Source organism: Oryzias latipes, chromosome 22 (genome assembly GCF_053564925.1).
Source record: "Oryzias latipes strain Hd-rR chromosome 22, Olatipes_Hd-rR_3.1".
Taxonomy (NCBI): Eukaryota; Metazoa; Chordata; class Actinopteri; order Beloniformes; family Adrianichthyidae; genus Oryzias; species Oryzias latipes.
The window spans coordinates 7659698-7673067 of record NC_136258.1 but is presented as its reverse complement, the minus strand read 5'-3'; the positions used below and the strand labels follow the sequence as shown (position 1 = coordinate 7673067).

At 40.2% G+C, this 13370-nt stretch overlaps 1 protein-coding gene across 4 annotated transcripts in view; it reads right to left on the bottom strand.

Moving 5' to 3' along the window:
• slc4a11 (solute carrier family 4 member 11) overlaps nucleotides 1-13370 on the bottom strand; it is a 184482-nt gene that overhangs the window by 131634 nt on the left and 39478 nt on the right. For 2 of the 4 annotated variants that reach the window (XM_011490713.4, XM_011490712.4), the window contains exon 3: nucleotides 10083-10199. In XM_011490713.4, the coding sequence (XP_011489015.2) occupies nucleotides 10083-10199 (117 nt within the window). The remainder of the gene's footprint in view (nucleotides 1-10082; nucleotides 10200-13370) is intronic. The other 2 variants (XM_011490714.4, XM_078940803.1) reach the window with 1 other exon arrangement.

Here is a 13370-nt window from a genome sequence, read left to right as displayed (position 1 = left end):
CACACTTTGGGTGAAACCAACATCATCTAATAAAGCTGCAAAAGCATTTCCTAGACAGTCACTAGGGTCATCAACATGAATATTAAGATCCCCTATTATTATAATTTGATCAGAATCTAAAAGAATAGCCAGGAAGTCTGGAAACTCAGTTAAAAATTCTGAATATGGGCCGGGGGGGCGATAAATTGCGACAAAATAACATTTGCGATTTATTGTGCAGGCCTACTACTAACCAAAAGATGCAGATGAAATGGACAACAGAGGTTCTATAACAATAATAAGAATAATCATTTGATCTAATTCCAACTTTTGAAAAAAATGGCGTATTATTTACTTTTTTTAAAAACCCATAAAATTCCTCTTTATCTTGAACAATTGAAAAACCCAGGACTCCTCATTTTCTGGCCATTTATGCTGAAATTAGATTGAATTTCTTTTATTCCTTGTTCTAAGGCAAAGCCTGTTTTTCTGCTCCAGATTGTCTGATACCAACTAATGGGATTCATTTTTCCAAGCTCTGACTTCTGGACGTGTACAGCAATAATACATCAGGACAATTAAAAGTCAAAATCGAAGATTTTTTGAGCCTAGAGCTAACTGTATAACTTCTTAATGATGGATACATGAAAGTACGGTATTCTTCTATAAAGCGCCTGCATTTTGTAAACCTTTGCAGCGAGATTTTAAGAAAGCCAGACTCAAGTGAAAAGGAACTGAGCCAAGAGCCGGCAGAAATATGATCACTACATCAAATTTAAATATGAGAAAAATTTGACATTTTTATGACCAAAGCGTCTAGAAAAAGACACATTAGAGGAAGATTCCAACAACTCCATCTCTTTAAGATTCACCTGTCATGTTTTTTCTGGTCTTTGCCTCTCATGGAGAGTGAGGTTTCTGCACTTGGATTTTTGGATCAAATGTTCACCTTTCTGCCACCGACGCTGGCCTTCTGCCTTCTGGCTCCTACACCACCACTTCCTGACACTGGAACCTCTGACCGCTGGTTGGTCATCTCCAGCTGCTTGTATGACATCATGCATAACATTTGCATAACTTTGCAGCTCCAGATCTTGACACGGATGAAATCTCACTAACATACGCAAAAGCTCATAAAAAGAGCAAAAAAGTGCTATGTCCCTTATTCTTTGAGAAGAGTTGTTGTCATTGTTAATAAGGTTACTTCAAGTTAGTGAGGTCACATTCTGTTTTTACTCCTTGTTCACTAAAAGAGTCCAGTAAAACGTCTAAACTTTACTACGACCACTCATCCGATTCTTTGAAAGGAGTTAAGCTTGGTGTTAAGTCTGAGGGTTCGCATGTCCTGACGAGAGCACTACACAAAGCTATCTTTGACCTTCATGAGTTGGTTCAGCAGTGTACTCACTAAGATGCACAACAAATTCACAAAAAAATAAGGATTTCTTCCTTTTTGTTGGAAGGAAAACGTACAAAGTCGGAGTTTTTAAAGATGGACACTTTTTTTTAATTAAACAACAGTTCCTAAAATATTTGGGTTTTCTATTAAATGAAGGACAGAAAGTTGAAATGTTTAGAAGACCAAATGAAAGAAAATTTTACTGAAATGAATATCTAAATGTTCTTTTCTAAATTAAATCAAATGGCAGCATCACATCAGCTGAACAGTGAAGAGTGCCTTTCCTTCGGTGTGCTGGCCCCCCTATGATCACAGTGCATAGTGCTGGCGTGCAGGCAGCTCAGACGTGGACAAAGAAGCTGGTCGGGAGCACCAGCTGTGCCCGACGCTGCCCACCGGACTGTGCGGAGGAGGAGGACAAGGGTGAGACGAAGATGCCGACTTGGCTGGCATCCATGATGGACAATAGCTCTCCCCAGCAGAGAGTGGGGGTCTGTGCAGCTGCTTCTGCAGCAGCAGCCTGAGTGTTTGCAGCATAATCACCGTTTGGATTTCCACTCAGAGACCTGTGATCATCTTATTATTGAATTTGAAATATTTTCTAAATCTCTGGAAACACCTTACACATTTTAAATTCACAGCTCCTCTTTTCTGGTTATTGAGTACATTTTGCAGCAAATAGATCAATAAAGTTTGATGCTATCTGAACTTTTAGAAGAAATGCAGATGAATGTTGTGACCCACCAAACATCGAATTAAAGGTTTTTCAAAGTCAGGACTGCACAGCAGAGTGAACGTCCTGAAGCGACCGGCCTGCAGACCTTCCTGAAGCATCTGAAGGGTCACCAAATGCAAACGTCAAACAGAAAGCAGGAGCATCTGGAAACATGGACAGCTCATTCTGTCACTTATCAGGGACTGTAAAATCTAAATGGTAAATATCATTAAAAGCAACATTAACTGTTTCTCCGGTATGTGGAATAGCTATTGGATGTTTGCGTCCTACATACAGTCTTACAAATAATTAACCATCATTAGTTACATTTTTCTCTTCAACCAACACACAATCCATGCTGTTGTGGCTATAAAACACGTCATATTTAACGATCTGTTTAAAAATGTAACAGAGAAGGTGTTTGATCATACATGTGAGGACTTGACTGGGAATAGAAAACACTGCTACAACAAAGCCATTTTGGGCTAACAGATAGTGGATAAATATGGAGCGAGCTATTAATTAACTACAACACACAGATGTTTGTTAAAAAAGAGATTGGGGCAGAATTGGCTCTCCTTGTTTTTGGAGATATCACAGAGCTGTACTGCTTTTCCAGAGCTATGCTCATTAAACTCAAATTTCTTCTTACAGCAGTTGAATATGATGAGCAGCTTCCATCAAGGACACGTTGATGCAGAACATCGAGGCAGGAAATACAATAGGAAATACATTTAGGGTGGATTCGGGCCTGGAAACAAGGACAGACAGCTCTCTCTTATTTGTAGGGGGATGAATGTATCCAGGAATTAAAACAAAGCAGCCTAATCAACATTCAGCTGAGCTGTCAATGAATAATGCACTGGAAATGTGTGTGCAGGCGCTGCTGGGCATGACAAACAGCGTGCACCTGCTGGGGAGAGTTTAGTCTGAGCTGCGAGAATCCACGCCTTAACGTGGAAGGAGCAGCAAAACTATAGGAGGGAGTGAAATGAACATTTTGTTTGTTATAAACAGCTAGATCTCTATTTTGAGACCAAAGAATATTCGGGAAGATCAAAAATCTTTTTCCCACAGTATTGGATGGAAAACCTAACTGTAAAAAGGCAGCGCTCATAATGTGTGGACATGCCCTCCGGCTGGCGCAGACTCCATCACTCACAGGCACTAACACTGTGACAGTTCATCCCAGTGAGTTTTATTTTTGACCCAACACCGGAACTGGGGGATATTTCGGTAGGAAGTTTTCCACCTGTCCCAGTCTCCTGTCACACGCCTCGAGTGTCGCTACGTGTGCTAGATCAGCCCGAGTGACACGCTCACCTGTCATGTAAAAAGGTAGGGTACTGCACCTGTGGCTGTTACCATGGAAATGGCAACCTGATGACCCAGGAGGTTCTGGTGTCTGGGTCAAAATCATCTGTACCTGCAGCTGTCAGTCAAGACGGCTTTAGACGTGCAATGCATTTTAAAAATATGCATAAAAAAGCAAAAAAAAACAACTAAAGTTAGTTGATCTGAAGAGGCGAACAACAAAAAATCTGTCTAATCTGTCTAAAACAGTAAGACAAAAAGGACCGAGGACTTCTGAAACACATTGGGGTTGAAAAAAATAATCATCAAACCAAAAGTCTTTGAGCTAAGATGTCCAAAATAAATCACTTAAAGGACAGGTTTAATGATAAAATTATTAAAAAGACCTCTGACTCAGTTTGCTTCAAGAAAACCTCATGAAATTAACAAAATGTGGTTTATTAGAGAAGCTTTTAGCGTTGTCACTCAAAACACATGAGAAAAAGATCACAAAAACAGTAGGAGCACTTCATCCAAACTGAGCAGGAGGATTAGCGACCTAACAAAGCTAGTACACAGTTTTAATTTACAGATGTTGGATTTTCTGAAACAATCACTTTTTAAATAGACTACAGTTTTAACAGAAATCAACTCCAAGGAAAACCTTTGCAGGAGGAAAATCCTTTGATCAGGAAAACAGGATTTGAATGAAGATGAGGCAGTCCAGTCGCCTTTACATCAGAGGTCTCAGCCCAGATTGGAGTTTTCAGTTAAAGAGTTGTAAGAAGTAAAGAGTTCCTTAAATGTCGAGACCACATGGTACAGCTGGGGGAGGACTGCATGTTTTTTTAAGGCTGATATTTCAAGTGTCACATAGCCACATTTTCCTGCCTTACATTTTCCACGTATGAAATGTCCGCCTTTCGTGATCCATGCGTGATCTACGTCATTCATGAGTGTTTTTTGTGTTTGTCGATGTGCAGATGTCCGTCGAGGTGTCAGGGTGACAGGTCTTTACGTGAATTTGGTTTTGAGCTGTTTTAACATTTTTTGTTGGTAGAGATATATACGCAGTTTGCGCATATTTTACGCAGTTTATACACAATTATTATGGAAATCTTACGCAACTGTGTGGGATTTTTGCAAGATGCATATGTAAAATTGTCTTTTCACGAACATTCCACGTATGTTTAACTGACTTTTCATGCATGTACGGCGCATATGTATGGCGTATACGAGGCAAATATCACGTTAAAATTACTTATTCTATGGTCCGGATCAATTCTTGATTCCGATTGGCTGCTGGGTGTGCATTAAACGTATAACGCACAGTGATAACCGCATATCTAAAAAAGTAGTTCCGGTCACATAGTTTTAATGTTCTGTATCACTGCACTGGCTTCCTCTAAAACAACCTTTAGCTTCATCATCTGCACTCTAAAAAGAGTATTTAGGCTGTCGTTGAAAAGATTAACTTTTTTACATTGATCTAACACAGTGTTTTTCACACCTTTTTAGAGACAAGGCACACTTTATCCTTGACAAAAATCCCGCGGCACACCAGCATCCAAAAATAAATAAGTAAATAAACTCTATAGTCTGTATTAGGGTTGTGCCGATGGACGATATCATCGTCCATCGTGATGGGTGACTGACATCCCGATGGAGAGACCACCATCGTGATGCCACGCCCCCGCCACGTTGCGCGTCGACACCATAAGCCGCGGTTACAAGTACAAAATATCTTGATGGGATCAATGGTCGGATTAGAATCCAACCGTGTACATGGGCCCAGAAAAATGTTTTCAGAATATAAAAACGTTGACTAAGGTCACACTTTCCGTCGGAATAAATCATTCGCACATGCGCAGTAGGGTTTGAAAACCGGAAGGATATAGATTCCGCCGAGCGGCTTTTTTAATAATGTTACGGTTACTATGAAACACCTGTTCGCTCATCATTTGAATTTTAATCCGTGTGGTCAGTAGGGTTGGGCGATGTCCCCTAATTTGGCCGTTGACGATGTTTGCTGTCAACCATCGGGATGGACGATGACATCGTCGGGGGGGGGGGGGGTGTATTTTTACATTTTTCGTTCTTATATAACTGCTATTCGTTATTTTGCTTTTTTCATTTTATTTCCCAACTAATGGTTAATCCGCGATGATCCAGTATAAACTGAGGGAAGTGACTTTAACAGAAAAAGTAACAAGCAAGATAGAAAAGAAGTGTAGTCGCTCCCGCACTTAATTAGTGAAGTGGACCGGCGGAGCGCGGACTTAAAGCTTTGTGTTTGATGGGAAGGGGGGGGGGTACATGAGCGGTATGTGTGTGAGATTTAAGACTGCGATCCGTCCCGCAGCTCTAGGGGTACAAGCAACCGAACTCAGAACCGGGTCTAAACGTGTGTCTGAGCACAGCTCGGATCGTCAGCACACACAGCGGTTTGAGCATCAAAGCAGAAATGTCGCTCAGTCCTTAGAAAACATTCAAACAATCACGTGGATTTGTGTTTCCAGTCGTGTCCCGACTAAATAAAGGCTGATGTTATTCTTACACGTTTACGTGCAGCGCCACCCAAAGCTAATGTTGTTAGCCCGTGTTAGCATACTGCTAATCCTGGCTCCGTTCAGAAAAAGCTCTGACCACACGGATTAAAATTCAAATGATGAGCGAACAGGTGTTTGATAATAACCGTAACATTATTAAAAGCACGTTTAGAAGATCATCTCGTATTTTACCGAGCTGACATGTCAATATATATAGCCGCTCGGTGCTGTTATCGTTTTGTATTGAATTGTTACATTCAATAAAGTTTGGAAAAAAAGCCGCTCGGCGGAAGTTGTATCCCCTTCCGGTTTTCAAACTGCGCATGTGCGAATACTGCGCATGTGCGAATGATTTATTCCGATCGAAATTGTGACCTTAGTGAACGTTTTTATATTCTGAAAACATTTTTCTGGGCCCATGTACACGGTTGGATTCTAATCCGACCATTGATCCCATCAAGATATTTTGTACATGTAACCGCGGCTTATGGTGTCGACGCGCAACGTGGCGGGGGCGTGGCATCACGATGGTGGTCTCTCCATCGGGATGTCAGTCACCCATCACGATGGACGATGATATCGTCCATCGGCACAACCCTAGTGGTCAGTGCTTTTTCTGAACGAAGCCAGGATTAGCAGTATGCTAACACGGGCTAACAACATTAGCTTTGGGTGGTGCTGCTTGCTGGCTGCACGTAAACGTGGGAATAACATCAGCCTTTATTAGTCGGGACACGACTGGAAACACAAATCCGCGTGATTGTTTGAATGTTTTCTAAGGACTGAGCGACATTTCTGCTTTGAAGCTCAAACCGCTGTGTGTGCTGACGATCCGAGCTGTGCTCAGACACACACTTTTAGACCCGGTTCTGAGTTCGGTTGCTTGTACCCCTAGAGCTGCGGGACGGATCGCAGTCTTAAATCTCACACACATAGCGCTCATGTAACAAAGCACCCCCCTCCCCCTCAAACACAAAGCTGTAAGTCCGCGCTCCGCCGGTCCACGTCACTAGTGAAGTGCGGGAGCGGACTACTTCTTTTCTATTTTGTTTGTTACTTTTTTTGTTAAAGTCACTTTCCTCAGTTTATACTGGATCATCGCGGATTAGTCATTAGTTGGAAAATAAAATGAAAAAAGCAAAAAAACTAATAGCAGTTATATAAGAACGAAAAATGTTAAAATACCCCCCCCCCCCCCCCCCCCCGACGATGTCATCGTCCATCCCGATGGTTGACAGCAAACATCGTCAACGGCCAATTTAAGGGACATCGCCCAACCCTAGTCTGTATTGATGGACAGTCCCTCCATGATCTCACGTGCATTTTTGTGATAATTGTGGCAGAAAAAGCTGGCAGTTGCAGCTGTTTTTTTTAAAAGGTGTAATAAAAGTTAAGTTAGTTTTCAGTAATAATTTTCAACTAAATTATTTGAAATTTTACTCTGATAGTTGTTTTTCCTCCAGTTTATTAACATGCAATTTTATGTAACCTCACAAAAAAACAAATATATTCTTTCTAAATAGTGATTTATTTTTTAAATGTCGGTGCAAAAGGCAACTGTAATTTTTGAACAATATGATCACAATATGTTTGATCAATTCTACTCAAAAAGACTAACATTATATTTCTGTTTTCTGTAGCTACACAAAAAGTGAACCTGTTGAATTTTTATTAGTTTTTCTTTTGCCTTAATCAGTAATGAAGTCCTTGAAGACTATAACAAAAATGTTTTATTTCTTTTTAGATGATTAAATTGTTTCAGTTTAGTTTAATTGTGTCTGTTGGTCACTTCACCTTAATCCTGTTTCTTAAATGTTGTTATTACTTCTACTTGGGTTAACTTTTCATTTTTCAAAAGTGACTGAAGTCTGAAAGCGAATTTGTCCTTCAATCCAGACCTTATTAGAAAAGTGTTTCAATTAGAAAGATGACTTGGACCAAACTCTGGGATGTTTGGCTGTTAATAAACACAAACCTTGAAGGAGAACTAAACTGTTGACCTCTGATTTCATCAAGAAGATTTAGAAACTGTTTGATGTGTGTCTGTTCTGGTTTAAGACGTTTAACAGGGAAGACTCATTGTAGCGCAGAGATGATGCCACTTTAACCCAATGCATCATGGGAGATGTAGTGATGCCAGACACCTCGCTGCTCTGAGTTTCATTCTTTTGTTCACTTGTTCAATGGTCTGACACCGGATTTTTTGGAAAGCTACACCGCTAAAGACTAGCTTTAACTGGTATTTTTGTTGGAACTGAGAGACTTTATGACAGAATCGGAAGAAGGAAGTGAAGACTTTAACCACTTCTGATTGGTCAGACTGATGACATGTGATTAAGCCTCCAAGAATGATTGGTGAAGACAGTTAAAGGGGCGGGACTTTTCCAAAAAAAGAGTAGAAAAAGCGGCTAAATCGTGGTACCGTCATTCTTATCAAAATGTCTATAATAAAATCAAATAAACATAAAGGAAAAAGTATTTTATGATCTTTTATATTCCTAACTACTAGGTGTTTTATCAGGGCCTGTTTGGATGAACACAGAGCTGATATCCTGGAGATGGAAAATGTTTTTAGGTCAGTGAATTGTTCATTTCCCACGGCACACCTGACCATATCTCACGGCACACCGGCTGAAAAACACTGCTTTAACTTAATTATTTAGTTGACGTAGTTTTTTACTTTCAATCAATTTTATTCAATTAAGTTGGTGTAACTTTGGTGTGAAGCTGTCAATGCGTCATGACATCATAATGTAAGGCAGCGCAAGGAATTGCGATACCATTTTCTTTGCCTGTCTGGGCAGATTGGGGTTTAAGTGTGAGTTTTTGTCATTGTGTTTTGTGGTCTAGCTGTTTTACTCTGTTTTAACTACTGATTTAAACGGTTATGTTTATTTCTTTCTGCACCATGAGTTAGAGTGTGGGAGAGGATGATCATCAACCCCCTTGTGCGGAAAGAAGCCGTATGACCGAACACCAAGGACAGAGTTCAGGACATCGGAGCTCCTGCCTTGTAAAGTAAGACATTGCTGAATAAAATCATGATAAAATCTTACTATGATAAAATCATAGTGAAAAAAATATATGAAGTAGAACCAAAGCCAGAAATACATTGTATTGAGTTGGATAAATGTATTAAAGTAGATAAATGTGTTTATTTGAGTTGTATTAAAAAATAATTAAAGTTAGATCAACATGTTGAATTGTGTCGGATAGACATAAAAAATTAAGTTGAATAAACTAAACTGAATTACGTGTCACCAATTGAAGTGATTCATTTAAGTTGGATATACGTGAACTTTCTCTCCGATCTGATGCTTTATTTAAGTCATCGTGACCATCAGCATAGATATCGCTTTCCCTTCCCACTGCAGTCGAGATCGGAGGTCGGAGTAGCGTTACCGTGACAACGCGTTCTCCCACACCACGCAACAAATAGTTTGCCTTTTGTGAAAAAAGCAATTCAAACCCAAAAAAAATTAATAACAAGAATGAAGTACCAAAACTGGTTGAATATTCATTTCTTTTGTAAGTGACCATGGTATGAGCGAGTTAATGGCCTTCGAAGTGTGCATGGACACACTTCGCGTCGGATGGTTCAGGCTTCCACGTCGTGCGTTAATTTCTGATAATGCACACTTCGTCCGACGTTAACCCTTACGTAATTGACGCACAAATTGCATAGAAACAGAGCATTAATCACGCTCTGTACATGTTTTACATTGATTTACGTGTTCTTTGTGTGGTCTATTCGTACTTCTTCATGGTTTTTACGTGGTTCATTAATGTAACATCTTTGAAAATTTCACGTAAAGACCACAACTTTTCTCACTTTTTCCACATAGATCACGTATGACCAGTTTTCATCCGTGCAAAATGAGTAAAATGACACAGCCTTTTGATACATGCGCTGCATTTTAAAGACCAAAAGCATACATGTATAAAACAATTTTGCATGAGGATTCCTGCTGTTTTGAGAGGCTTTTTCTATCAAACTTGTCTCTGGTATTTGTCTCTTAACTCTCCAGAGCATTTTACGTCTAAATCCTTCCAAAGTGAAGTCCACAGTTGGAGCCATTTCTCCAGATTCTTCACTGTCTCCATCACGTCTCCTGCACTGTCCCTCTATCTTAGGTTTTGGTCTGACCTGTTCCAGGGCTGATCTGGTTGTCATAAAGGTGGATGTCGTCTCCACAGGCGATGGGTGAGTCCTGTGTCTCCTCTCGGTCTTCGCTGCCCTCGTCTTGCTCTGCCTCCCGCTGCTCTGGGGGACACAACAGCACAGCGTCACCCACTGCACCTCGGTGGCACCAGTCCCACTCAAATAAATAGGGTTGCTCTTAAAAAATGTCAGACAGAACAGCAGTAACGGAAGGGATGCACAACTGTCGGGTTAGCAGCAGTTATGTAATACATTATGTTAGGTAAAACCATTGATGTATCTGAGAACTGGAGAAAGTGTGACAATCTGTCAATAAAAGTTTTCCAATGTCGGATGTGAAGGCCAGCAGGCACCACCTACTTCTATAAAGGCATTCGATTGGTCAGTTTATAACTTGAATAAGTTATAAAGGGGAGGGGCCACTCAGTCCAGTTCTCATATACAGTCAATGGGTACAACTAACTTTTATATGAAAAACAAGTTAAAAAAAATCCACATAAATCATTTTGTTGTTCTATTTCTTCTGACAAAATTAATCTATTTTTGGACACAGAAGTGAACGATTCAAATTGTTTTGACCAAGTTATCTGGATTAAGTCAAACGAAAGCATTCAAAAAACAGTATTTACGTTTTTAATGCAATAAAACAAAGGTTAAAAATCAAATCACTTAAATCCTGTAGCAGTATATACGGGTAGATGTGAACAGCAAAAGAGGTGAGCCCAGCAGTTCTGTTCTGCAGAGACGGTCACATGTTTCCATCAATCCCATCCTCAACCAGCTCTGTCCTTTTGAGAGTTTCTCTGGTCCTGCAGCCACATCACATCATCATTTGAGGCTTGGCTCAAAATTGAGCTATTTTCTTTAACAGTGACCCCCACATGTTAAATAAATCCTCAAGCAGATCTTAAACAGGAAAAACTTCGGCCCTAAAGAAATGTTTAAGCTTTTTATGTCTTATAGTTAAATGAAAGAAATGCAAGCAAAGAGAGGCAATAACAAAACTTTGCATTTTGCAAAAAAACAAGGTCAAAAGTTTGCACTTAATTAGCACCAAAACAGTTTCTCTGTGGATGTACCCCACCTTTAACCAACAGTGGATGGGATAGGCTCCAGCAACCTCTGACCCTGAAAGGGTTTAGAAAACAGATGGATGGATGGATGGTACAGAAACCTTTTATAATACAATATTCTATTGATTCCACAGCAGTTTACCTAAATAAACAGAGAACATAAGTAATGATGGATCTTCCCATTTAAACTGGATTATGAGATACTTTCAAATGCCATTCAAGAAAAAAGTCACATTAGCATCTTTCCACCTATACATCTCAAAGTTAAGACTCAAATCCACTTCCAAACTAGAATGTGAGACTAAAATCAGATTTTGCAACATTTTTTTCCACATCATCAATCAGGATGATGTGGAAGAATAGGGCGATACAACCAAAACGTCATCTCACACATACCTGTGCTCTCAGGTGTCATTCCTATTAAGTGATGGGTTAGAAGAGCTGCAAACTGCCTTTGGCTCCAATATAGCAAAAGCACTTTCAAGAAACCCAAAAGTCTCAAAGTGAAAGACAAATTTTGAATTGATTTCAAACATAACCCGTAAACCTGTGTCTACTTTAATGATGTAACAGACAGGTGCTTTGTCTTCAGAAGAAGAGCATTTTTTGGTCGATTCAATGATACAACTACAACAGTGAACGACGGCCGGATCATTACAGGGACATATTGTTTGTAGTAAAAGAAAGAAAATCAAACTTTATTTTTATAGAACTTGTCCTATTAATGTCACTGAAAGGGATTTACATAAAAATAGTTTCCAATTTAAAAAAAAAAGAACATTATGCAAAAAAAAAAAAAGAATCTGTATGTGTAATAGTCAAACTGCATCGTGATAAACGTGGATTCATGTTATTTACTGGATGGATTATTGAATTTTAAAATCTATCAAATTCGTTTTTCTCCAATTTGGGTATCATTAACAGCAATCTATAAGCACAGACATTTAAAACTCCATTCAGTCTAGTCAGGAAGCATTTACTCTATAATGGAATCATAACATTCATGTTGTAAACAGGAGAACCAAGTCCCCCTCTGCATTTACCTGCTGTACCGCATCATTACAGCAGTGACAATCAGCAAATGCAGGATATCATTTCTATCTTTTTCTGCCTCAGCACAATGAAAGGGGCTATCTCCCAGCCACTTTGCTTAGGTCTCTGCACACAACCCACCTGGTGAAGAAGGCTCAACAGAGACTCTTCTTTCTCAAGAAGATTAAGAGGACCAGACTCTCAACAGAACTTCTAGGGGACTTCTGCAGAGCCACCATAGAAAGCATCCTCTGTCTGAGTGCCATGGTACGTTAGGAGAGCTGCACCACTCAAGACAGGAAGGACTTAGATAGATAGACAACTTTATTTATCCATTTGGGAGGTTCCCGCATGGAAATTGACTTGGCCTGGGGGGTCAAAACCGCACAGGCTCAGGGTAAGGCAGCCGGGTCCGACGGAGGGCTGGTCGTACCTGTAAACCAACTGTTTGTACCTCTTCCCTATGGAAAGAGATACGGGAAAATCCAAGACTGAGAAACAGCTTCTTCCCCAGAGCTGTGAAGTCCATCCACCCCCTACCCCCCTCACAGACTTAACACAACCCACTAATCTCCTTTATATACACTGTGACATGCTCTGGCTGCACTTTAAGTTTTTGTGCAATGATTATTCCTATTATACTGTACAGTATTTCTTACTTGTATAGGTATTTGTTGAAAAAGAGCAGCTGGAAATAAGTTTGTTGTGCACTGCAAAATGACAATAAAAGTTTCTGATTCTGATTCTAAGTTAGACCCATTTGTGACACATGGGTGATGCTGTCGTTACATCACTCTAGTTGTTGGTAAGGTGCGAGGACTGGCTCCTTACTGACCATGCAGGATGGGGTGATCAGGTGATACGTAGGATGCATGTAGGATGTCCACACACTACATTCTGACTGTCTAAATTCTCACCATCAGGCTGCACATAGGTTGTGCGCACTCATCACGTGAAAAGCACTGACGGCTCCCTGTGGAGTGTGGAGGCTTTGGGTGGGGGATTTGAAAAGACAAAAAATCCATATGACACGTCTGCGTCTTACCTACTTCTTCACCTTTACTTACCCATACCTGTTGTTTAAGTGTTCGCTACGACTTGTCACCTGTAGAAAACAAAGTGCATGTGCACGTGTTCTCTACAGGCTCTATAGTCTACGACCTTGACA